We start from the raw sequence: 26,877 nt of genomic DNA, 5'->3' as shown, positions 1-26,877 counted from the left end.
TTTCTAAATCTTTTAATTACATAACCTATTCCATTCAACACTCTGGATGAGTATCGAGAGTGGTATTTATAATTTGAAAATAATAAGTTTGTTTTGTTGTAAGTTAATTATTTTTTTCATAATTTGTATATAATATTAATAATAATATGCATTAAGGTTAACATAATGAGCAATTGTTTCTAGTGTGATAGTGTCACGTTTTCATAATCGTGAGAATTATTTTAATAAAATACAGACAGCACATCCGCTTCCTGAGACTGGTGAATTAACAAATAATATTTATTGCCAAATCGGCAATAGGTGTAATTATTATAAAAACCCAATAGACCTGACCATCGTGGTCAGTCGACTCCAGTGCCTTGTGTCATTCATCAGTCTCAGTACTCGGTTGTCGCTGTCCGGCTTACTGTTTAAAGTAAAGTCTTTGTTTATTCCTTTTCTAACCTATATACTCTTTTCCTCGACATTTCAGAGTACTTGTGTCTTGCACTTCGTCTGCACCTCGTACTCTGTTATCTTTCCTCACCTGGTACGCCTAGTATTTGTGTCTTGCACTTCGTCTGCACCTTATACTCGGCTACCCCGTTCTCTCTCTGAAGTACTTGTGTCTTGCACTTCGTCTGCACCTCGTACTTCATTGTCCTCTCCTAATAACTAAAGTACTTGTGTCTTGCACTTCGTCTGCACCTCGTGCTTTGTTATACTCCTTATCTGGTACGCCCAGTATTTGTGTCTTGCACTTCGTCTGCACCTTATACTCGGCTACCCCGTTCTCTCTTTGAAGTACTTGTGTCTTGCACTTCGTCTGCACCTCGTACTTCGTTGTCCTCTCCTAATAACTAAAGTACTTGTGTCTTGCACTTTGTCTGCACCTCATACTTTGGGCTCCTTTTGCGTACACCTGGTATTTGTGTTTTGCACTTCGTCTGCACCTCATACCTAGGTGTTACTCTTATTCTCCCTTCCTATAACAACAGCCTTTCGACACCCACAGCTAACCCGGAGTGTCAGCCGAGCACGGTGACTGCTGTACGACAACACGCACGTGAATACCTAGACAGCAGGCACCACCTCCTCATATTCATCTTCGTACACATAGTTTCACATTTACACTTTCACTCGTTTACCTTTTATCTTTTGCTTTTTCTTTACTGTGTTACAACACTAGTATTATGAATATAATTAAAGAAATAAGAGTTGATGTTGCTTTTGGAATAATCCACCAATTTCTCTAAATGAAACACTATCTACAGATTTGCATCGAAGCGTTTTTTATGATAGTGATTTTAATCGCTGTCAGATATCATCTATACTGGAACCAACTATGCCACGACCCCACTGTGCCACCACTTCACTGTGCTGGGTTTTTTTTATATTTCGTCTACTTCTTAGTTTCATTTTATGTTTCTTGGCTTTCTTTTAATGATTGATTTTTCTCATCTATATCACTTTTTTATTGAACAATTTCTTCATCAAAATTATTTTCCTCTTGAACATTGTATCTTCTTTAAATGTTACGTTTCTGCTAACAGATATTTTTCTGTGGTCATAAGATATACGATAGCTTTTTGTTTCTTCAGAGTATCCAACAAATATACCACCTATTCTGCCCTTTTTATACCGTTCTCGTTGTTTTTCCTTTGATACATATATATAAACTTCACTGCCAAATTTTTAATTTGTCGATTTGAGGAATTTTATCGTATCATAATTCGTATTCTAAAATATTGTCACTTCATAAAATATTTACTGATATATCTCGCTGATTTTTAATAAAATTAAAATACATTTGTAATTTCCTTTTACCTCTGATTTATTTGACGAAAAATGTACGTAACGATAATTTGTATAATCCTCTTAAAATAATACAAATAAAGGTACTACCTAATGAATTTTGTCCGTTGGCCCACATACATCGCCATGTATAATTTCAGTGGATGCTTTTGTTTTTTTTTTAAATAAATGAAATCGTTTTTTATGTTTTTTTCCATAAATACATTCTTTACAAAATTTGTCATTGTCCGTGTTTTTAAATAGTATTTGCATACGAGTCAAATAATTGCGTACGTATTGAAAATTTTAATGACCAGACCACTGGTACCATTGTTGCAACCTTTTTGTTGGATTTGATTCCACCTTTTTTACTATATTGGTCTGTATTATACTATATTTTCTATTCTGGTATGGTTTTTAATTTCATTACAATTATTATTAAATTTCATTATTATCACGCACACCTTCTGCTAAAATATAACTATTATTAATAAATTTACACATTTTAATATTGGACACCATTTTTATTTTATTATCCAATCATGTGCCAGATGAGAATAAGTTAAATTTTAACTCTAAAACGTATAGAATATTTGACAAATATTTTGTTGTCCATTTTCCATTTGCAAAAACAAGTACATTTATATTGCCTTTGCCATAAGTTGTAATTACAGTTCCGACTCTAATACGCACATATACATTAGTTTTAAACTGTTTGTAGTCTACAAACCATTCATTTTGTCTAGTCATATGGTCACTGAAATCTGAATCTACATACCATTTATTAATTAAATTTTTTTTTCAATAACTTTTGAACATCCATCAACAAGTTACTTATTAAATGTTATGATTCAATATTTTTAAAAGTCCTTAAAATTTTACCTAGTACATTTGAATCACCCTGTATATTTAAAATTATATATTTAATTCATTACAATTACTCTGTACATAATTAAATTTTCGGTTATTTCATTAAAATCACATTGTACCCAACACCGTATATAGTTTATCATTTGACTCATTGTGTATATTATCATTTGTACAGTATATTCATTTGAATCGCTCTGTATACAGAGTGTTCAGTAAGTCAGGAAACGGGTTTCTATTGTTTTCATTGTTACAAACAATGAGAACAATAGAAACCCGTTTCCTGACTTACTGAACACCCTGTATAATTAAATTTGCGTTTATTTCTTTAAAATCACGCTGTATATTATTATAATGTATTATTTATTGATTTAATTTTTTGTTCAATAACTGTTCGTAATCAACGCGTTACTTATTAAATGCGGTGATTCAATATTTTTATCTATTTGTTTCTTTTTAAAGCAGTCACATCGATTCATTCTAAGAACTAGTTCCTTGATTTAATCTAACTTCTTCGATCATGAGTCGTGATGTCAAGTTCAAAGTCATCAGAGTTTTCGTCAGCAGCATTGACTTAGATTCCGTAGGGTATGACTTCTTGAGTAGTCTTACCTGTGGTTGAGTTAGTTGTAGAAGTTGAAAGAGAGATAATGAATGGTTACCAAATATAACTTGACACTCGTGTATAAACTTAATTAGTTGCTTTATTATTGGTTTACAGTCACTTATACGTTCAATATTTTTGATAATAATTATAATTTAGTTGTAACACTGAATCAATAGTCCAGATATTTAAGTTTATAGTGTCAAAATACGATTGAACTAAATTCATGTACATAAGTCGTGCTGGGCTGCAATGTACAATATCAGCACCAATATGACTGTTATGGTTATTACATAACATCTTGGTAGTACCTCATTTAATTTAATATTTTAGACCATAAGTCGTGATGATTGTAAAAAGTCTGGTGTTTGAGACTCTCGTACTACGACACGGTGGTCGTAAATCCCAAAAGTGTTTATGTGTGCAGTCTGCGCTCCTGTATTAATATGTGTGTCACATTAATATGTGTATCAATGTTATAAGCCTAGTCGGCGGTAGAATGATGTTATAGGATATGAGCACATATATGTGATCGTATCATTTTATTTAAAGGTTTTTGTTGTTTTAGTATATGCTGTTCATTTCTGTTTCAGTCAAAGAACAGGGTCGTTGATTTTTGGTGGATCGTATTGTTATATGTGATATCCCAAACCTTATTTGTTTCTATTTTAACAAATGGCAGCGAGGTCAAAAATTATCATTTTCTTACACCCAGAATGTACTTCTGTGTATGTTCACACTATAATTTTTTTTAAATAATGAATTTATTTTTAATATTAGATAAATAAAAATTTAAATATCTCTGAAAATGTTTAGATAGTTCAATAAACCATAAGTAAAAAACATTATAGAAATTTATTTTAAAACGACAGTTGTTCTATCATGAATGTTTATCTTGTTACTTATAAATGTAAAATAGAATAAATAAGTGTCCTTTTATACTTCATCGAATTATTTTTTATCAAAAAGTTCAATTGTAATTAAAATTATTTAACTTCCGAATGATTTCATTAAAACTAGCCAATTTTGGTTTTATATTATTTTCTGTGGTTATGTATACAAAAGCAGGTATAATTTTAAAATCAAATATGGATCAGTTAAATACATTATTACAGTATTCAGGATGGAAAAATTCTGATAATTTGATTTACATAAAATATTTCAATAAAATACAATATCCTCGTGATTTTATCGATCCAGTCGCAGATCGCTATAAATGTAAGCGAAAAATAAGAATGTTAACCATACATCTTGGGTGCACATACTCAAATGTTATAAATAATCTTTTTTCAATTATTACCAACATTATTCAAATTTGTCAGAACAAATTAAAAAAAAAGGACGATTATTTTAATGGATGTACTTGCACCGAAGAACTCATAAACATAATATCCATATTTATTATTCCCCTGGCAAAATTGATGAAAGGAGCTATGGATTCTTTGGATTTTTTACATAGCGAACCTTGGGTATATCAAAGATGTCAGTACATAGTAAGTCCACGATTAGGTATAATTGAAAATATTCTTAATGATTTAAACGAACATATATTATCACGTGAAGATATTTTTACTTACTTATGGACATTAAATACAATAGAAAATCGTTTTCGAATCGTATCGATAGGTATAAATCATGACGTTGAACAATATTGTAAATTAGTTCTACTTGGCAAGAATTATTTATGGGATAAATGGTATCATGAGTACAAAGACAATATTAACCAAGGAATTAATTTAGTATTTATCAAATTCTTAACCAAAAAAATTAAGGATTATATCCAGAATGTAATTATACAAAAGTATTTTCAACTCGGATTTAAATTTGATCCAATAACCGAAGAAATCTTTTTACCAAAACCAAAGGAACCAAGTGATATAGGTATTTGAAAAAAAAAATATTTATTAAAACTACAATTAATATCTTAAATTTTTTTTTATGAATTTAGAATTGGAATTTAGAGCACTATATGAAGATCCTCCATTGCCAATATTAATAGAGACTAATTAAATTTTGTTCTGCATTATTTTTTTTAAATAAATCAAAATTTACATAATTAATTTGTAAATCAATGAATAATTATGAAAACAAAATAATACGATTTTATTTTTAATCACTAAAAATAAATGATATAAATAGACATTATAATCTTAAATATGACAATATTTAAGATTTTCAACCCAACCTGCATAATATAACAGTTAATTAACAATTATAAACATGACAACAAACAATTAAAAAGTGAACTGGAATTGTAGCTTGGATATTTTTATGTTTATACATAAATTTATTATTATTTGTAAACATGAAAAGCTTAATAAATATAATATTGATATTAACAATTATAAAAATTGAATGAAAATACTGTATGTTTGGTTTGAGTATGTTTTAGCTTCGATGTGAAGCTGAGAAGGTATTGGTTTTACTAAGATGTGTTTATTTATTTATTTATTTTTTTTTTTTTTGTGTCTGTTACCACTTTTTCTCAGCTCTCACCGAACCAATTTCTTTCAATGATACGTCAAAAGATCACAAATTGTATCTAGTCGAAGACATTACCCTTAAAAATTGAAAAAAATTCCCTCGTGCCCCGTAAATGGGGGAAACCTCCGAAAAAATTACAAATTTAAAAATCGCTAATTTTCGAAATTTTTTCAATTTTTATTACTAAAAACTGCCGTAACTTTTTCAAAAATGAACATATCAATATAATTCTTTTTTATATAGATGTGTAATATCATTACCCTTCGTTTGGTATATTTTTTTCATAAATTTAACCCTTAACCTGCCCACAAGCGGGGATTTAAAATGATGTAATATTCATTATTATGCAAAAAAAAAATTTCGGACTTTATTTTATCTTCACGGTGAAAATGGCTACCGAATGCTTTTTTTGTGTGAAAATTTTCGATTTTGTATTTTACATTTTTAACTTTATTATGCTATAACTTTTTGAAAAATGTATGGATCAGTACAATTTTTTCATGAGGAGTAGTATTTATATACATCTTTCATTTGACATACTGTTTTTTTAAATCCGACCATTTCCCTATATACGAGGGGGGTTCAAATCTAAAAAATGCATGTAGAAAGTAGAACTTTTTCAACTTAAATTTTGAAAGTGTTCCGGAAAGTCTGACACTTTTATATATATCTTAAATTAAAGCTAATGTAATATACTTTATTATGCAAAAAAAAAATTTCGGACTTTATTTTATCTTCATTGTGAAAATGGCTACCGAATGTTATTATTGTGTGAAAATTCTCGATTTTATTCTTTAAATTTTTAACTTTATAATGCTATGACATATTGAAAAGTGTATGGACCAACATTATTTTTTTATGAGAAATAATATTTTTTAATAATCCCTTTTTCATTCTACATACTTTATCTTAATTAGGATATTAATAATGAACTAGCAGATCATGTAGCTTTTGGAATAGTCCACCAATTTTTTAAAATTAAACAGTATCTAAAGATTTGCATCGAAGCGTTTTTTTTTGATAGTGATTTTAATCACTGTCAGATATCATTATACTTGATCCAACTATACCACGTCACCACTGTGCCGCGACCCCCCTGTGCTGGGTTTTTTTTTTAGTACATGGTACAAAATACATGATGAGGTTATAATTGAAACCTCCAAGTGGTGCCTCTAAAAACTACAATATAAAATTGATGCACTCGAGGAAGATTTAATGTTTTTCGATAAAGATTTCATCCTTATCATCCACGTGCACTATAACATCGATGTGCGAAATTTTCAAAAAGTATGGAAACAGGTCTATTGTTATGAACAATGAGAACAACAGAATTATTTTTCCTTACTTACTGAACCTCCCATATAGGTCTTATCTAAGGTCAGACATTTAATTTCAAAAACCGAAAAACTTCAACCCAGAGCACATTAATATAGTAGTAGAAGATTTTAATACCATGTAGTAATTTAATAATTCATATAATTTAAGTAATTCATGTTGCATATATTAAATTATCAATTGTTAAATCACATATTGAAAACATATCCTGTACTTGAATCAAATGTGGCCGTTTAACTTCATAAATAAATAAAATAAAAAAGACATTATAAAATATATACCTCAAATAAACAAAGTAAAGTTTGGTTGATTATTAACAATAATTTTTTTTTAGTATAACTAACTAAAAGAAACAATTCATGAATAACTGTAAGGCAAAGTATCTAATTGTAAAATCTTCCATTTGTTGTTGTTTTATTCATTTAGATGTAATCATTAATTATGTTCTATAAAAGAAAACGACTTTGACAGGACAACGTCTTGTTATAATAATATTTATAAATGCGAAACAGAATTAACATAAATTATAATATCATTTTAAATAAATCTATAAAATAATAATAATTGTAAACTTTGTAGATGAAATTAACATACTCAGTGTATTACGAAAGTGATTTGAACTATAGACAGAAAAACTCGCAAATAGAGTATTTAAGATTAAATTCACAATAACATGGGTAGATAAGAATTTTTGTTTTTTTGTAATATTAATTCAATTAGAAAAATATAAACACAGTTTCATCTCCTGAGTTGACGGCGGACAATATCCTTAGCATAATTTATTTACTAGCCTATTCTGCTCACCATTGACCATTTTCTTAGCAAAAAATACTTCAAACGCAATATAAAGTATTTTAAAATAAAAACTACTTTATACATATCATAGTACGCATTTGAAATGCTCAAGATTCTCTTTAGGATAATTCCAACATATCTATCACTTATGCACTATTCTAAAAGTGAATATTCAGTAAACATAATATATATATATATTATATTCATACAATAGATACAACAGCGTACATATAATATGACATTCAGTACACGCCGTTAACGTATATGCATACATCCTTATTCGTGTTATTTTTTACCACATAGATGTAAGTATTATACATTTTTCCTCAATAATTTCATCGTCCATGCTTAATTCTAAGTATTATTATTACTATTGTTTTTTTTAAAGACAATCTGAACTCAACTCCAGTTTCATTACACACTGAGTCGGGTAGATTAGACTGACATTTGTCATAATCAATCTTAGTCGTCTCATGCGTGGATTAACAGCGTTTAAATTAATATTATTTTTTTAATTGTTAGATATTTTTACAGTATTTTAAACGTTATCAGAGTATTCATAATAAATAGATTTTATCATATCAACAGTGTAAAGAAGTTTTATCTTTTTTTTCATACGTTTTTTATACTTTCTACAAGATTAGTGAGAGAAAAACTGGTAGTACAATGGGTTTGTGGAATACTGTGCCGCGACCATAGTTGGGAAAAATATAGTTGATATCTGACAGTGATTCAAATTACTATGATAAGAAACGCTTCGATGCAAAGCTGTAGATAGTGTTTCATTTAGAGAAATTGGTGGATTATTCCAAAAGCAACATCAACTCTTATTTCTTTAATTATATTCATAATACTAGTGTCGTAACACAGTAAAGAAAAAGCAAAAGATAAAAGGTAAACGAGTGAAAGTGTAATTTTTAGAAGAAATTGCTGAATTATTCCAAAAGCAACATCAACTCCCACTTCCTTAATTATATCCTGATCAGTAGTTTGTTGATTTAGAAGTATAATACATAATTAAATAGTAAGTATAGAAATTAAATTTATTATAAAATAATTTAATATTGTAATTTTTACGGAGAAATCATATAAAATAATAAAGTACTTTTAAATTTTATCATATTTCTGGTGAATATATATAAAAATTAAAGGTCTTGATGTAAAAATTATTATAAAATAATTTTTTGTTAATTATGAATAAATACATTGGTCTACAAGAAATTTTCAACAGAGTCAAAAATATACTTTTTTGAATGAAATTTCATGCTGTTTTAAAATCTGCAATTATATTTTTTCTATCACCTCTAATTTTACTAATTAGTAAAAACAAGTATTTACATATAAAAAAAATATTTAAAAACAAAAAATTTGTTTTCAAATTTTTATTAATTTAGATTTTTAATATGTTAATAATAATCCGTGTAAAATGTCAATTCAAAATTTTCTTCTTAACTTATTTTTTTGATTCTTTAATGTTTATTTTTATGATAGCTTATAATAAAAAGAATAAACTTTTTTTAGCTAAAATTGTAATAATGAAATTGATAAATAGAAAATTTTAAGATAATTAAAAAATATGGTATTGTTCAGATTACTATGAGGTCAGAAAAAATTATAATTATTGTTTGCAGTACATTTATGAGAAAAACCCAATATTAGTTAAAATCATTACTTTTCTATCGTAATAAAAATTTTGATAGTAATTATAGTAATCATTTTTAACTCATGGTATTAAAAAAGATTCCACAAATGAAATATTTTTTATAAAGGATAGAAACTTTTGATTTTAATCAAAAACTAATAAGAGCAACGTCAGCAATTACTTCATTAAAAATTTTATAGTTAGTCATTGTAAGCAATAATTTAATCTAGTGTTTCATGTTTCATCCGATTGTACTTAAGTCATATGTAATAACATCTATTTCCTGTTTTGAAGACGATTTTTTAACTATAACTAAAAGTAATTCTGACAAGGAAGGAGATTTAACAACAAAAAAATGAAATTATAATTTATATTTATCAAAATATATTATAGTATTTCTGCAACTTTACTCTCTTGAAACTACAGGACCACAAACTGACGACAGGATATCCTATTTTTTTTTTATAATGTACGATTTATTCAACGGAAGTCGTAAATTTTTAGTCTTTACCATTTAGGACTATCGAGTTAAATTCAAACGAAGTAGACACGCAATTTCTTAATAATACTATTGTATTAGTGCTTTGTCAAAAATCTATTTTAAATAAAACTAGTACTCTTTAGAACTAAAATAAATAAAATTATAAAACAATGAGCAAAATATATGCATTCAAACCATTTTGTTTTGGTTTCAGAGTGGACTGCATAATACGTTTACTTTTAACTATTTACTTAACAAAAACGAGATAAAACTTAATTGTTTAAAAATAAATATATAAATAATTATTTTTGTATATTTCAGTTGATTTTACTACTACAATAATTCAGAGCATTACGGAGTAAAACTGAATGCTTAATTTCTAAAATTTAAAATTATATTTCATAATAAGTAGAAAGTTTATTTTATTACAAATTTAACGATATTCAGTACTGTGGTACTCGAATAATCTGTAAGTAAATCAGTAATAGCAATTTTTATGATTTTTTGTGCATAAAAAAAGTAAAAATTCATTATCTATGACTTGAATATCCAAAATTAAATTTGTTTGGCATTGGAGAAGTCAAGTAGTAAAATTCAAAAGAAAATGCAATTCGTAATGAGGATAATAATTTTATGTTACGCATGCAAAGCAAGGATTGGCTTTATTTATGTAATTTACGGCGGTTATTTATTTATCTTTGGTAAACGACTGAACTATTATAACATATATATTAAACAAAAAATTATTGTCTCGTGCTTTCCTTGCATTACGTACGCACACTTGGTCCTATGTTGTAATAATTGACTTATTTTGGACAANGGCGGCCAGAAACGTAAGTCCGAAATGAGAAGCGTACTTATGCGACTTATAGAGATAAACGACTGAACTATTATAACATATACGTTAAACCAAAAAATTATTGTCTCGTGCTTTCCTTGCATTACGTACGCACACTTGGTCCTATGTTGTAATAATTGACTTATTTTGGACAATTGGTTATTTAATGTTATGTTCTTCAAACTAAAGAACCTTGCATTTCAATGATTTTTAGTTTTTATTAATCAGAAAACTTAGTACTGAAGAATATCTACTAAATAAGTTCATTATTTTCAGAAGTGCAAATCTTTTATACTCTTCTTATATGAGATAGTACCATTATACTATAGTATCTGAAACGATAAATGCATTCGAATGGCTAAGGAAGATTTCACACATAAAATAAATGCTTGTAGCGTACTCATATATAAGTTTTTTATGATGTAAAAATGCATTGGAAATCTTCTATTCAATAAATGTTTACGTATTCAAACCGACATTGGTTCGGCCAGGGACTCGCGCTGTGGTATCTAACGTTAAAAAGAAAAAACAGATAAAATTTTACGATTTACTCAATTCAAATTTTATGGAAAAAAAAAATTAATAATAAAATGTTGATAAGATACAAAGGTTCTTCTTTGTCATTCATATCATTACCAGCTATCGACTAGATGCATCGAATTGATTATAGCTGAGAGACGCAGTATGGGAAAGATGTGTCTCACTGTTAAAGTTTCCTTATGGTCACCCATTCGGGAACCAACAGCAAACAGTTGAACATTATCACGGTAGCGACTGAATAATCTACTGCAACACATATCGTGCATCTACTTTATTTTCTTATTCTTTGTAGAAGGGCGTTTTGTTTTATCTAAAAAAAATAATTCTATTATTATGACTAGTATAGTATTTATTAAATTTATTATATAGTATATAAAAATTTATTATAAAGTATTTACATATTAAGTTGATAGCCCTATAAAATATAAGAATGTAATTGAAAATAATCAACATTTTGTCATAAACTTCACAACATTCATCATATTTCATTATCTTCAATTTCATGGAGCTCAAAATTATTTGATACTAATATACTATATTATATTATTAGTATAATATATTATTGCATCTAGTATTATTACATTCAGCATATTGCTATTACCTATCTTTCAGGTTATTATAATATGTTTTGCCAATGTATTCATTCATCATTAAAAAATTAAAAATTTGTAGTATACTATGATTAAAAATAACAATTGCGTCTTTTTAAATATATTTTATATAAATTTAAGGATTCAACTAAAAACTAGTTCAGACTATGCCAGTAATTTAGTCAAGTAGAGAGTATTTTAGTAACTAATCACATATGAACAGATCGATTTAGACGAGTAGTTTAGTAAAGTAATTTAGTTTAGTCAATCCATTCTATTCTATTTTTTTGTGGTCGAGTAGCTACCCTCTCTTTCCCGGCTGATAACTAAATAAAGGCCTACTAATGTAATGAAACAGTTTTAAACCCTAATTTTGTCTGAACACTTTTCAGTTACTAAATCGTTTAGTAGTTAGTAAATCACTTACCACTCGACTAAATTACTGGAATAGTCTGAACTAGTCTTAAGAGTGTAGCGAGTATTGAATTCTGAAAACAACAAACATTTATTTTTATGATAGTCTATTGTATTTCTGTATTTCAAGTAATAAAATGTTTGAGTAGTCTACTATTTTTATATCTAGCATACATATTTATAAAAATACCCATCAAAAAGGGGTTGAAAAAGTTGATAGATTTTTAAAAATAAATAATTAAATAAAAGGGTAGTAACATAAGATATTAGTAAAATATTAATAATTTGATACATATATATAATGTTCAGTAAGTAAAGAAACTGGTATCTATTGCTCTCATTGTAACAATTTACCTGTTTCCTTACTTATTGAACATGCTGTATTTTTAAATAGTTATACTATTATAAAATGTGAAATTAGGTATATTTATACAAGAAAAGCATACTTTTGAAAGCCATTATAGTAAAGGGAAGTGCGAAGTAAGTTGATCCTTGGAACAATGAATTTCTTGAATTTTAAAAAAATAGTATTGTTTGCTAATTTTTCATGTTAGTAATTTTAAGTATATTAATTACACAATGACAAATTTTTCAAAAATAATTTAAATGAACACATATTTGATTTTATTTACGCATATACCTTTTTTCACGAACGATATATAAATTGTTGATGTTTTATAGCGTAAGATTTAATTTGAGTATGAATATAAAAATAAATTTCAATTTATTGTAATAGCTTACGAAAAACATCATGAATAAAAATTATTGCAAATATAATTTTAAGACTTATAAAGTGTTATACAAATCAAGAGAGTAATAAGGGGATTTTTAAATACAAATGAAATGAGGGCTATTGAACTTTTGTTATTTCTATATGAAATGCCTATACAGGGTGTTTCATTAAGTATAAGACTTTCATTGTCCCGGTAACTATTGAAAATTTTTAATTTTTGGTAAGGAAAATATTGTTTAATTTAAAAAGCTCTACAATAATATGCAGTAAAAACATAAAATTTTCATCCCTTCAAGGTTAAAAATCCCTATTTTTAATTTGTTATTATGATTTAAAATAAAAGTATAAGCAACTTTGCTCTTATAATTTTTTTTCCGATGAACCGTTCTACTGTTACAAGCGGTAACAGTAGAACTTTAACAAGTTGTTAAAGTTATATGATTTTGGAATAAATTTCTATTATTATTTTACTGTTTCGAATACAGGAGTCACTCATTTTCTATGGTGTAACATAAACCAATTTAACTTAATCCTGTTTATGAGGGTTACGCTACAACTTTTAATACGTATCCGTCAACAAAAATAAATATTATTTTGCGTAACAATGATTACGATAATATTATTGTAGTTTTGGATTATTAGGAGTCACTATACTACGCATAGAGTTGGGTTTTTCAAAGAAATTAATTTATCAGTATTACAGTTTGTCTTACAAACCAATAGACTGTACTACTAATAATATAGTTAAGGCCCGATTTGAATATATTATCTCTCAATAATTGTGTTGTAAATTATTTTTGCTGTCTTACATGTCATATTTTGGTCAACAAAAATTAGTTTATATTAAAAATAATGCCTTCTGTATTCAAAATAGTATAATAATACAATGTGACAGACGAACGGTTAATCGGAAAAAAAATTATAAGAGCAAGTTGCTTATACTTTTATTTTAAATCATAATAACAAATTAAAAATAGGGATTTTTAACCTCGAAGGGATGAAAATTTTATGTTTTTACTACGTATTATTGTAGAGTTTTTTGAATTAAACAATATTTTCCTCACCAAAAATTTAAAATTTTCAATAATTACCGAGAAAATGAGTGTCTTATTCTTAATGAATCACCCTGTATATAAAATAATTTACTTATAAATAATTAAACAATTTCAAAAGCTGATAAAATAATTCTAATAATCATCCAGGGGTATACCTTAAAAGTAGATTTTTCTTTTCTAGGTGTATTAACTATTTTTTTCTTTTTTTGTCAGTCGGTATACTAAATCAAAATTTTATAATACATCCAAAAGTTCTTAATGGAGGTCTCTCCCTATTAATTTTGAAATGAATATATAAATAATTTATTTAAGAGATAAAGTTGGAGTTTAAGAAGCCAACTTGTCACATCCTTTTCTATTATACGAATTAAAAATTTGTCTTGACGACCAGTTTATTGTGTGAAATCAACCAATAAATTTATAAAATATATATTTGATTTTTAAAAAAAATGTTTTTTTTTAAACATTTTAAAATATTTTAGAATATCTACATACATAGTATTATTTTTTTTAAATTAAAGCTTTTACAATTTATTTGAAGATTAAATAAACATCCCAACAACATGTTTTTTATAAGCAATATCATTAATGTAAAAATTTATAAAAATTCCGTAAACATAGTTGTTTTAGCTTTGACGTGAAGCTGAGAAGGTGTTAATTTTAATATGATGTGTTTTTTTATTTATTTATTTATTTATTATGTCTGTTACCACTTTTTCTCAGCTCTCATTGATCCGATTTCTTTCTACGATACGTCAAAAGATCACAAATCATATCTAGTCGAAGACATTACCCTCAAAAATTGAAAAAATTTCCCTCGTTCCCCGTAAAACCTTCAAAAAAATTACAAATTTAAAAATCGCTAATTTTCGAAATTTTTTCAATTTTTTTTACTTAAGATTGCTATAACTTTTTTAAAAATAACCAAATCAATATAATTTCTTTTTATATAGATGCATGATATCATTACCTTTTATTTGGTATATTTTTGAACTTGATTTTTGAAAATGTTCTGACACTTTTATATATATCATAAATTAAACCTAATGTAATATACTTTATTATGAAAAAAAAAAATTTCGGACTTTATTTTGTCTTCACGGTGAAATTGGCTAACGTATGCTATTTTTTTGTTAAAATTCTCGATTTTATATTTTACATTTTTAACTTTAAGTGTTATAACTTTTTGAAAAATGTATGGATCAACACAATTTTCTTATAATAAATAATATTTATATACTTCTTTCATTCGACATACTTTTTTTTTAAATCGGACCATTTCCCTTAATACACGGGTGGTTCAAAACATATAAATACATATAGAAAGTAGAACTTTTTCAACTTAATGTTTGAAAGTGTTCCGGAAATACTGACTTTTATATATATCTTAAATTAAAGCTTATGTAATATACTTTAAAATTAAAAAAAAAATTCGGACTTTATTTTATTTTCATGGTGAAAACAGCTACCGTATTCAAAAATATGTTATTTTTGTGTTAAAATTCTTGGTTTTGTATTTTATTTTATTATAAAAGGATTACACTAATTTTCATAAATATTATATCAATCTAATTGACATAGTATAAAAAATTAAACATATTTAAATTTTTTTGTTTCTTTGGAGTCGAGAAAAATAACTTTAAATTTGAACTAGCTAAGTTTCCATTTTTATTAAGTGACGAATGAGACGTATGGTTTCTGAGGCGGTAACACTTGGATCTTTCATGCCTGTGGCACTGAATTTTTTCTTAATTCTTTTTGAGTTAGAATAAAATGTTTAACTCATTTGATTTTTATCTCATTTAGATTCAATAATTTCAATAAATATCAAGAATCCCTTTACTGTAGTCTCCTCTCGTGAGAAGAAATTCATTATAAATATTATTTTACTATGTGGTTTTTTTTTGTAGCTATCATTTATTTTCTCTGCTCTCACTTGACCTACTTTTTTGACAAATTTTTTTTTTTTAATTAAACACTATCTACAGATTTGCATCGTAGCGTTTTTTATGATAGTGATTTTAATCACTGGCAGATATCATCTATACTGAACCCAACTATGCCACGACCCCACTGTGCCGGGTTTTTTTTAAGTTATTCTATATAAACGCATCGATGTTTTTTATTATACTGATATTGATACGATACTGTGTTTACTGTGTCAATGTGAAACACACAAGATTTTATTCTATACTGAGTTCTACTATTCTTGATCCCAAATGTACTGATTTTTACATAATTTTTATTAAACTAAATAATAAGTTGTTAATTTTTGATGGAAGATGTATTTCAATTATTATTTTGAATTAAGATAGATATAATTGTTATTAAAATATATGTATTCTGATTAGCAAAATAATAGAATTAATAAATGAAAAGCATATAATTAAATAATGATGTTATTTTATAATTTTTATTAGAGATAAATTTTATAATGTAAGATTATTTAGAAATCATAATTTTGAATTTAATAGATTTAAAATCATAGTTATTATAATCCAGTTTTTGATGATAAAAACAAGACGAACATAGTGTTATTGTCAACAATGACGATTGTGAAGGTGCGAAAACAAGTTGGCGACTATGTAAATAAGTTCATCTATTTACATTCGCCGACGTGCTACCAAATCGTACGATCACGTCATATTGTACACCCGTATTTCATGTATTTTTTAATATTTAAGTATACAGGGTGGAAATACTTATGTATTCGAGTTTTGACTGTTTTGTATACAGGGTGGCCCACCACTCACTGACAACTTAAATAACTTTTAATCCAGTTAATATTTTTAGCTGATTTCTTTTTAAATAATAGTTATACGTTAGGTCCATAGCTATATCTTAATAATTAATTTTTTTACATTTTATTAAAAATATTATTTATTTTTAAATTTTAAATAAAATGAAAAAAAAAAATCTAAGATAGCTATTTTGTAGAGTAGAATTTAAGAAAAATTTTAGTAAAAAAATATCTTATTAATATTCAGTAGTAAATATTCTGTAGCGTTTTGAAGTTTGTGAAAATTTGAATTTTCATGTATTATTTTACGGTATTAAACATTGAAATACGTATTGAGAAAAGGACAGAAGAAAACGCTATCTTTTCAATATACTTTTGAATGAGAGTGATAAGTAATAATTGCCTTATCTAATTTCTTATCATGGTATTAATGCCAAGTTTGTAATGTATACACATTATCATCATATGTATACACAGTAATCATGAAAAGATAGCGTTTTCTTCTGTCCTTTTCTCAATACGTATTTCAATGTTTAATACCGTAAAATAATACATGAAAATTCAAATTTTCACAAACTTCAAAACGCTACAGAATATTTACTACTGAATATTAATAAGATATTTTTTTACTAAAATTTTTCTTAAATTCTACTCTACAAAATAGCTATCTTAGATTTTTTTTTTACATTTTATTTAAAATTTAAAAATAATTAATATTTTTAATAAAATGTAAAAAAATTAATTATTGAGATATAGCTATAGACCTAACGTATAACTATTATTTAAAAAAAAAATCAACTAAAAATATTAACTGGATCAAAAGTTATTTAAGTTGTCAGTGAGTGGTGGGCCACCCTGTATTGTTACGTTTAAAAGCAAAATAAACTTATTTTACTTTAAAACAATCACGGTATTATAATATATTATTATTAAATAACCCTTATACCGTGTAACTTTTGGCTACTCACAGAGGTTAATTAACCAGGTGCAGTGTTCCAAAATCAGGTAGATTTTATTTAACTGCTCATTGTAAAATAGCTCCTGAAGTATACTACCGCTTTAGTAAATGTCAAGTAATTCATGAATTCCACTGTCACACTACACATACGAATAACACAGTGGTAGGCAGACATTACATTATGTAATCTTCATCTTTGTTCTTCTTTTTCCTCTTATTTTTCCCAACTACTTGGGTGAGCCACCTTTTTCTTCAACTTTCACAAGACACGATCTCACTCATCAATGTACACGTCAGCAGTCTTCATATTGCTATCAATCTCTTTTTTGGTCTTTCTCTACTTCTTTTTCCTTCAACATTTGTTTCCATAATTGTTCTTACAGCTTCCGATTCCTCTCTACACAAAAATGACAAAAACCATCAAAGTTATATATTCTCATATTTTTTACGTTTGACACGTTACACAATCATACGTGTTAAGTAAGTAGTAGGTTACGTATATAACGACTATCACATTGTTGTTATTTTTAATATAGTAACAATGAGTTCGTAAATTTCCCTATGCGATAATTTAAAATCATTTTATATGAGTTATCAAAAATATGCCAAATTGAATGAAATCATTAACATATTGGGAAGAAATGGAAACGGATATCAATAAATATTTTAAGTATTTCGATTGCGTGTCAAAAGTGAATAAATTAGATGATAATAAAAAATTGTCTATGTTATTTTTATACTTATATGAACATTCACTTAAAATATTTGAATTTATAGAATATGAATCAATATCAAAAGATAAAACTAGTTGTGAATTAAACATTCAATCCTTGAATTTGATAAAAATTAACGATTTCTCTTATCTTCTCGATTTCTATTAATAAAGGAAAAAGTAAATAAAAAAGATATCATTTTCGATGTTGATACTGAAGCGAGTATAAGTTCCATAAAACATTAGAAATTAATGATTTTAACATTTTATATGTAAAAAATTGGTTAAGTAAATATTTATTTGATAAAGGGAAAATCATTTTCAAGTTTTGACTGTAATATCTTTAACTAAAAACTAGTTGTGATCATTTTACGTATTATTGAATAAAATCGGTCCGGCGAGAGCTGAGAAAAATTGGCGAAAAATATAAAAAATCTTCTCAGCTACGCATCAAAACTAAAATTTTATTAATTATAACAACCTAAATAATGTAACTACATAAGTTGATGTAATAAATAACTCAAGATTACCATTTTAAAAATGTTTACGATTTTTATCCAGTCTCTTAAATTCCTATTATAACCATACCCTCCACGTACTCATTTACATCCTCTCCTCTTATTACCTTTATATCCATGTATTATCGTATCCTCATTACTAAGTATAACTTGCATTACCTCACCTATCTCTCTTTAAAATACTTCCATCACATCCTACTTGTGGAGTATAGGCATTTAATTAGTTCTACTTTACTTTTCATCTCATCATCCATTATCATACCTACAACATTGTTTGTATTGGTCTTACCTGAGTATATAATTTTATAATCCTCACATATTTCCCTTGCCTTTTTTCACTTCCTCTTCAATACTCTTACTAATCTCTACTTCTACCAGTCAATGTTCATTTAAATTACGATGTACACAAACTCTTTTATGTTTTTTCTGTATATTATCATTTGTACAGTATATTCATTAGAATCACTCTGTGTATAAATGTCTGTGTGGATTAAGGATAAGAATATTCCCACGGTCCCCCTGCCAGTCATAAGAGGCGACTAATGCGATTGCGTCGGGTCGACAGAAGTAGTAAAATTTTTGTCAAAAAGTATGAGGAGTTCTGAACAAAACTAAGGAGAGTGTTCCATCTAGTATGTACGCGGGAATAACAGATGAGAGGAACAGATGTAGTTAAAAACGGAGAAGATCTAAGGAATAAAGTATTTGATATCAGCCGGACAATTTTTGCGGTTGCTGTTTCACCAGACTTCTTCTATCTTTTACTTGATATACATTTATTAAAAACCTGACTCTTTACCTGCCTACAAGGAAGGATTCAAATAGAAACTTTTTCAGATTAAATTTTGAAAATGTTCCAGAAATACTGTATCTTTTAAATATATGTAAAATTAAAGCTCATGTTACGAACTATAAATTAAAAAAAAAAATTTGTCTCGACAATTTATCCTCTATATGCATATGACTGTCGAAGTTGAACAAATTTATTAGATATTTATTCCTATATTATACTTAAAAATCATAGAAGTACTAATTAGGAGTAATGAAGGAAATCATTTAATTTTGTCCAACCCGGATACATTAGTAAGTTATCTATCTGCTATTTTTTTTTTGAACTCTGGTTTCCTTTTACATACAAAATCACAGAAAATATAAAACTTAACTTTATAAGTTTTAATGAAAGCATTCTAAAATAATTGCTAATAACTACTATGACTGAAAATTTTCGATCAAAATAATATTTGACAAAATGTCAAATAACACGTATGTAATCTGTTCTCTGTTTATGAATATCAAAATATAAATAAACAAAACATCTGTCACATTATAATAGACCTCTTTAATTTTTTTTATTTTAAGCCGCTGAATATTTACTGTAAATTTTTCTCAAAATTTTTGGTTAGGAATTTGAAAAATACTAAATTAATGTCATGACCAATACTGGTTTTGTACTCCTGATTCCATTCTTTCCATAAATAATTCTTATCATAAGTTAGAAATTCATAATATTCAGCAACTTCATAATTTTGACGTTTCATTATGTCGTCAAAAAATTTATCTACAGTATTTAATGTCCAAATGTATGTGGAAATATGAATATACTTATATTATATAATTTAAATATACTTATCCTGCGATACAATATTCTATAGACTTTATATACTTATAAATGGATGAGAGGAGGAATAAGGGCGAGAAATTATTAATAATATAAATACTCAAACCAAAAATTCAGTAATTATTTTTATTTTTATAATTTGAATATCAATATTATATTTATTAAACTTTTTATGTGTACCACTAATAATAAATGAGTATATATATTTAAAATCACTTGCGTAAGATTCCAGTCTTCATTATTTAATTGTTTATTGTATTTTTTGTAATTGATAATTAACTGATCTATTAAGCTGGCAATTTATATTAGTTTCTAAATAGGTCTAAAATTTCATTATATTATTTTTAGTGTCATATTTAAGATAATCATATATATTTATATCATTTATTATTAATGATTCAAAAAAAAATTAAAAATAAAATCATATTATTTTGTTTAAATGGTTACCCAAAGATTTACAAATTAATTATGTAAGTGTGGTTTATTTTTAAACGTAAATATAGAATGTAATTTATTTTTTTACAACATTTAATGAGTCTTTATTACTATTATCTTTGTTTTATTCATCTGTTGTTTTAAATTCCAATTCTAGATTCATAAAAAAAATTATAAGACATTGAATTGATATTTTAATAAATATTTTTTTATTTAAATTACCTAGCTCAATTGAGTCATCTGGTTTTGGTATAAATGTTTCTTGGGTAATTGGATCAAATTTAAATCCGAGCTGAAAATACTTTTCTGTAATTACTGTCTGGATATAATTCTTAATTTTTTTGGTTAAGAATTTGAAAAATACTAAATTAATTCCTTGGTTAATAATGATTTCGTACTCTTGATTCCATTCTTCCCATAAATTATTGTTATCAACTTGTACAAATACACAATATTGTGAAGCGTCATGATTTACACCAGCCATTATTATTCGAAAAAAATTATCAACAGTATTTATCGCCCATAAGTATGTAGAAATGTCATCACGTGATAAAATTTGTTTGTTTAAATCGTCATGAATATTTTCAATTTTCCCTAATCGAGGACTTATCATATAGGTAGTTTTATTATATGCCCAAGGTTGGATATGTAGTAAATCCAAAGCATCCATAGCTCTCTTGAACAATATTGCTAGTGGAACAATTAATAAGTATACTATTTTTACGAGTTCTTCTGTTCAAATACATTCATTAATCAAATCTTTCTCTTCTTCAAATTTATTTTTACATATTTATATTAATTTTTTATTAATTAGAAAAAGATTATTCAATACATTTGCGTATGTGCATCCATGATATATAGTCAAAAATCGTATTTTTTGCTTACATTTATTGGTATTTGTGGTTATTTCAATCAAATTTTAAATATAATACATTTTATTGAAATATTTTATATAAATTAATTCATTTAAATTTCTCCATCCTGAATACTGTAATAACTTATTAAACTGATCCTTTTTTACTTTTATAATTGAACATACTTTTGTATACAAAATCACAGATAATAATATAAAACAAATTTGGCTAGTATTAATGAAATAGTTTTTAAAATAATATAATTTTAATTACTGTTACTTTTTGATCAAAATGTAATTCGGTTTAGTAATAAAGTACATTTATAAATAACAAAAAAAATATTTATGGCAGAGCAACAGATTTATTTAACTATCTAAACGTTTTCTGACAAATTTCCAATTTTTTTCATCTAATTTTAAAATATATATAAATATAATCTAAACTAATCAAAAATTAATAATTAATTATATTTGACAAATTCTATTAACTAAAAAATTGACCACTCGTTAAAAATTTTTGAATCAATACTTTATAAAATATTTATATTTTTTATACAAAGTGGTAGAAGTAGTATAGTTTTTTTGAAAATTATAAAACAAAAGATGTTATTAATTTTTAAAAAAGGAAAATTCTTATTATATTTACTTTTAAGGCTATTACATAAGGCATTGTTAAGCAATTACCCTGTAGAATACTATTGTGTAGTTAAAGGTTGTATTCACATAATTTGTAGTGGGACTTGTTCTATGGTTGAAATTAAATAGACACTGATTTTCTTTTCAATAACTGTTGTTATGAAAATTTTGACGCTTCAATAATTGTTTTTGAATTCGATGAAGGTATAATACCGTATCATGAAGTACGTTTAAATAGTCTTTAATCACTTCAATTGTAACAATCACACGAAAAGCTCTATTGAAGTACGCAATGGTACTTAGCGTGTGTGCATTATATAGTATTAAGTATTATAATAGTATATTATATAGTATATAGTATTATGTTAAAAGACGATAATATATAGTATGTACTTGTAGTTAAAAAAATTTATGGTCAGCAATATTTTCTTCGGCAAGAACGCCACAGATGACCTTCCCCCCAGTCAAACTTTGTTCTATATCTTAAAATAATAATAATGTAAAAAAATGGTTATAATTCTTCATCCCATAAAACAATTTGTTGTACTAAAGGGTAGATTCCAAGAGATAGTGTGTTAGCCTTCTAGTGTTTTGAATCATTGTTAGCGTTTGCAAACATTCATTGTTAAAAAAAAGTTACTAAAGATTATATACACAAAAGTACATCTTGAGTGTATGAAAATGATTATTTTCGACTTTACCGCCATTCGTCAAAATTGGAACAATAAGAGTTTAATAAGAGTTATATCACATATAACAATACGATCCATCGAAAATCAACAGATGAAATGTTATAGCACCCTGTATTAATAGTAAAAATCCTGTATTTTATTATTTTATTTTTGAAACGGTAAAAATATACGATTTTTGATGTATATGCGAGCAGTTTTACACAAGAACGCTTGTATAAGAATGGACTATTTTGAAGTTCAATGTATTTCCTTCTTTTAAGGTCACAACAAGATATTTCAAAACTTAAATTTAATATTTGTAAGTGGGAACTAATTTTTTGACAGGGAAAATAAATATAAATAATTTTAGTCTTAACATATTTTTATCCGATTAATCGTTAACAATTACAACAATTTAAAGTTTATTAATTTAAAATAAATTTTCTAATAAGATATTATTGGTAAAAATAACAGAAAATTTCCGTTTTGCATTGTTATTGTATAAAATAATTTTTATTTATTAAGGTATTTTCCAGCACACAAAAATATTGTACTTAATTTATGTCTATTAACAACTGCATACACTTAAGTGGTAACGCAAGTTTACTATCTTACTAAAAAGTGGTCTTGGGACAAAAATAAATCATAATACACATTTTGTAAGCATTAGGACAATTAAAGAGGATTATTCATACGAGTATATAAATAAAAAGATTGCTAAGAAGTCGGAAAGTAATGATTTAAACAATCGTCCCATAAAAAATTATTATGATAAACGTAATGAAAATAAAAAAGCAGGACAAGTGAAACTCTGCATTATTAAATTATAAAATGAATATACATATTGATGTAATTGAATATAATGATAAATCCTCTGTTATATTGAACTAGTACACGGAAAAATCATAAATATTTTAATTAGAAATGTAAGTTTCATAATGTAGAAATATTAATTTTAAGTTCAATACATATAAAATTCATATAAATTATAATCCAGTTTCTTATAAGCTTGTAGCATAAATTTTCCTTCATAACAACTTCTGCTATTTTAACAATTTTATATTAATATTTCATTCAACAATTGAATATGTATCATAAATATATTGAAAACTTTAAAGTCAAATACCGTATTAATTTATTTTACAATAATGGTAAACCATGAGCTTAAGTAATGATTGTTGTAATTATTACACATGTATGTAATTCACACTGTGCCGTGACACCGGCAGATATACTTATTAAAATAAAAATAATTGGATCCTTGATGTTACTATATCTAGTCTATATTATTAGTAAAAGCATATAGTATTTACTACGCTACATTTTGTAAAACAATGTACCAGAAAAATTTACAACCAATAAATAAATGTGTGAATAAATATCAGTCCTCATTTTTTAAATGTTTATTATAATTATTGTTAATTAACTTATATATTAAACAGGCAAACTATATTTGTATATAAAAATGTAATTTTCTATTTTATGTCATATTTAAGATTATCAAATAATTATATCATATATTTTTAGCGATAAAAAATAAATTAAAAATTAAATCATACTATTTTGTTTAAATGGTTACCCAAAGATTTACAAATTGATTATGTAAATTGTGGTTAATTATAAATATAGTACAAAACTTATATTATTAAAACAATTATTGAGTCCCTATTAGTATTGGCGATGGAAGATGTTGATATGGTACTCTTAATTCCAAATCTAAATTCATAAAAAAAATTATAAGATATTTAATTGATATTTTAATAAATATTTTATATTTTAAATACCTAGCTCAATTGGATCCATTGGTGTTGGTAAAATCGTTTCTCCGGTGATTGGATCAAATTTAAATCCGAGATGAAAATACTTTTCTGTAATTACTGTCTGGATATAATTCTGCATTTTTTTGGTTAAAAATTTGAAAAATACTAAATTAATGGCATGACCAAAAATTGTTTTGTACTCATGATTCCATTCTTTCCATAAATTTGTTTTAACTGGTACAAATTCACAATAATGTACACAGTCTTTATTTAAATTTGTCATTTTGATTTTAAAAAATTTATCAATAGTTTCCAATGCCCCAGTATATGTAGAAATATCATTATGTGACAGAATTAGTTTTTTTAAATAGTCATGAATATTTTCAATTTTCTCTAATGTAGGACTTACCATGTAGTCATATTTTTCTATGTTATTCCATGGAGTATCATGTAATAAGTCAAAAGCATCCATGGCTCCTTTTAATAATGTTGCCAGTGGAACAATGTATAAGGATATAAGCTTTATTAGTTCATCGGTGAAAATGCATCCATTGATTAAATCTTTTTCTTCGTAAATTTTTCTTTTACTATGTCGTATAACGTTACTAATTACTGAATAAAGATTTTGCATAACCTTTGCATATGTACATCCGAGATAAATAGTTAAAGTTCTTATTTTTTGATTACATTTATTAAAATGTGTTGGTGTTTCAATCATATTTTGTAAATAATGTGTGTTACTGTAAAATTTTATCAAATTTATATCACTTAAATTTTTCCATCCTGAAAACTGTAGTATCAAATCTAACTGTTCTATTGTTTTTTTTGTACCCATTTTTGCGTTTGTATACAAAATCACAGAATATAATAAAAAACTAAACGTTAAAATTTTTAATGAAAACATTGGAATATAATTACATATAAATATGATTAAAATATTTTTATCAAAATATAAATCGAAGAATTAATAAATTCCCGTATTTATTCTGTTCTACATTCATAAATAATTAGATAAATATTTACTATAAACCATCTGTCGACTTATAATAAACTTCGTTATATTCTGAATGATTCTTTTGATGTGTTCACTCGGTTTTTCTTAAAATAATAACTTTTTTTGTAAATTTTTATTATTTTGCTGCTGTTAGTTACATATCTATTTTTATTTATCAGTTATAAGATATTTTTTATGTTCATCCCTTATGGCATATAATGGTGTTACTTTTATTTTTTTTAATTGAAACATACATATTCAACTAACTATAAAATAGAAAATGATATAATTAATAAAAATACTGGTCGATAATAACTTCTGGACCAGTATTTTAGAAATTATTAACATTGTTATATCTTCGCTGGTGGAGAAGTGAGGTCTATAAATATTTAGTGATAAAAACAGCAGCATACACTCCTCACCACAAGTCATTACTTTTAACTATTAATAATTTTTGAAATACTGGTCCAAAGATTGTTATCGATCTGTTATTTTCTTAATTGCATAATTTTCATTTTATAAGCTTGTTAAATATGTATGTTTTATTAAAAAATTTAAGTTGGCACACCTATAAAACATAAAGGATGGACATAAAAATATTTTATACCAGATAATTAGAAATATATAAGTCACTAATAAAAGCCAAAAACAAAATTAAAAATTACTACTTTAAAAGGAACGAGTGGCTAGCGTTAATAAATCACACTGTAGAATCATATTTGTATTGTGTAATTATTATTATGTCTAGCTTTGATTATTTTAAACATATATTGAATATTAAAACATTACTTATAACTTTACGGACATTTTTTTTAATCAAATCTTAAACAT

General features: G+C 25.8%; 3 protein-coding genes and 2 long non-coding RNA genes across 6 annotated transcripts; 1 reads left to right on the top strand and 4 right to left on the bottom strand.

Moving 5' to 3' along the window:
• Nucleotides 1-218: 218 nt before the first annotated feature.
• On the bottom strand, nucleotides 219-1,101 carry LOC126908171 (uncharacterized). Of its 2 annotated transcripts, none has more exons than XR_007704723.1 (3): nucleotides 933-1,101; nucleotides 688-811; nucleotides 219-626 (listed from the first exon to the last, which is right to left on the bottom strand). It is a non-coding gene; the product is annotated as an uncharacterized LOC126908171 (long non-coding RNA). The 2 variants fall into 2 exon arrangements; XR_007704722.1 differs by having other exon boundaries at nucleotides 220-626; nucleotides 752-811.
• A 3,100-nt stretch (nucleotides 1,102-4,201) lies between these two features.
• On the top strand, nucleotides 4,202-5,601 carry LOC126908163 (uncharacterized). Its single transcript, XM_050690075.1, has 2 exons — nucleotides 4,202-5,125; nucleotides 5,193-5,601. Exons 1-2 carry the CDS (start codon nucleotides 4,246-4,248, stop codon nucleotides 5,252-5,254), a joined length of 942 nt encoding a protein of 313 aa, XP_050546032.1. The 5' UTR covers nucleotides 4,202-4,245; the 3' UTR covers nucleotides 5,255-5,601.
• A 5,763-nt stretch (nucleotides 5,602-11,364) lies between these two features.
• Nucleotides 11,365-12,988, bottom strand: LOC126908170 (uncharacterized). Its single transcript, XR_007704721.1, has 3 exons — nucleotides 12,810-12,988; nucleotides 12,377-12,437; nucleotides 11,365-11,669 (listed from the first exon to the last, which is right to left on the bottom strand). It is a non-coding gene; the product is annotated as an uncharacterized LOC126908170 (long non-coding RNA).
• Nucleotides 12,989-21,058: 8,070 nt separating this feature from the next.
• Nucleotides 21,059-21,971, bottom strand: LOC126908169 (uncharacterized). Its single transcript, XM_050690083.1, has 2 exons — nucleotides 21,355-21,971; nucleotides 21,059-21,285 (listed from the first exon to the last, which is right to left on the bottom strand). The coding sequence occupies exons 1-2, from the start codon at nucleotides 21,800-21,802 to the stop codon at nucleotides 21,257-21,259; spliced, it is 477 nt and encodes a 158-aa protein (XP_050546040.1). The 5' UTR covers nucleotides 21,803-21,971; the 3' UTR covers nucleotides 21,059-21,256.
• Nucleotides 21,972-24,264: 2,293 nt separating this feature from the next.
• Nucleotides 24,265-25,986, bottom strand: LOC126908164 (uncharacterized). Its single transcript, XM_050690076.1, has 2 exons — nucleotides 25,077-25,986; nucleotides 24,265-25,008 (listed from the first exon to the last, which is right to left on the bottom strand). The coding sequence occupies exons 1-2, from the start codon at nucleotides 25,954-25,956 to the stop codon at nucleotides 24,947-24,949; spliced, it is 942 nt and encodes a 313-aa protein (XP_050546033.1). The 5' UTR covers nucleotides 25,957-25,986; the 3' UTR covers nucleotides 24,265-24,946.
• Nucleotides 25,987-26,877: the final 891 nt, after the last annotated feature.

This window comes from Daktulosphaira vitifoliae, unplaced genomic scaffold, assembly GCF_025091365.1.
Source record: "Daktulosphaira vitifoliae isolate Bord-2020 unplaced genomic scaffold, ASM2509136v1 Scaffold_5, whole genome shotgun sequence".
Classification (NCBI taxonomy): Eukaryota; Metazoa; Arthropoda; class Insecta; order Hemiptera; family Phylloxeridae; genus Daktulosphaira; species Daktulosphaira vitifoliae.
The sequence above is the reverse complement of the archived record's forward strand: the minus strand, read 5'-3'. Positions and strand labels throughout refer to the sequence as shown.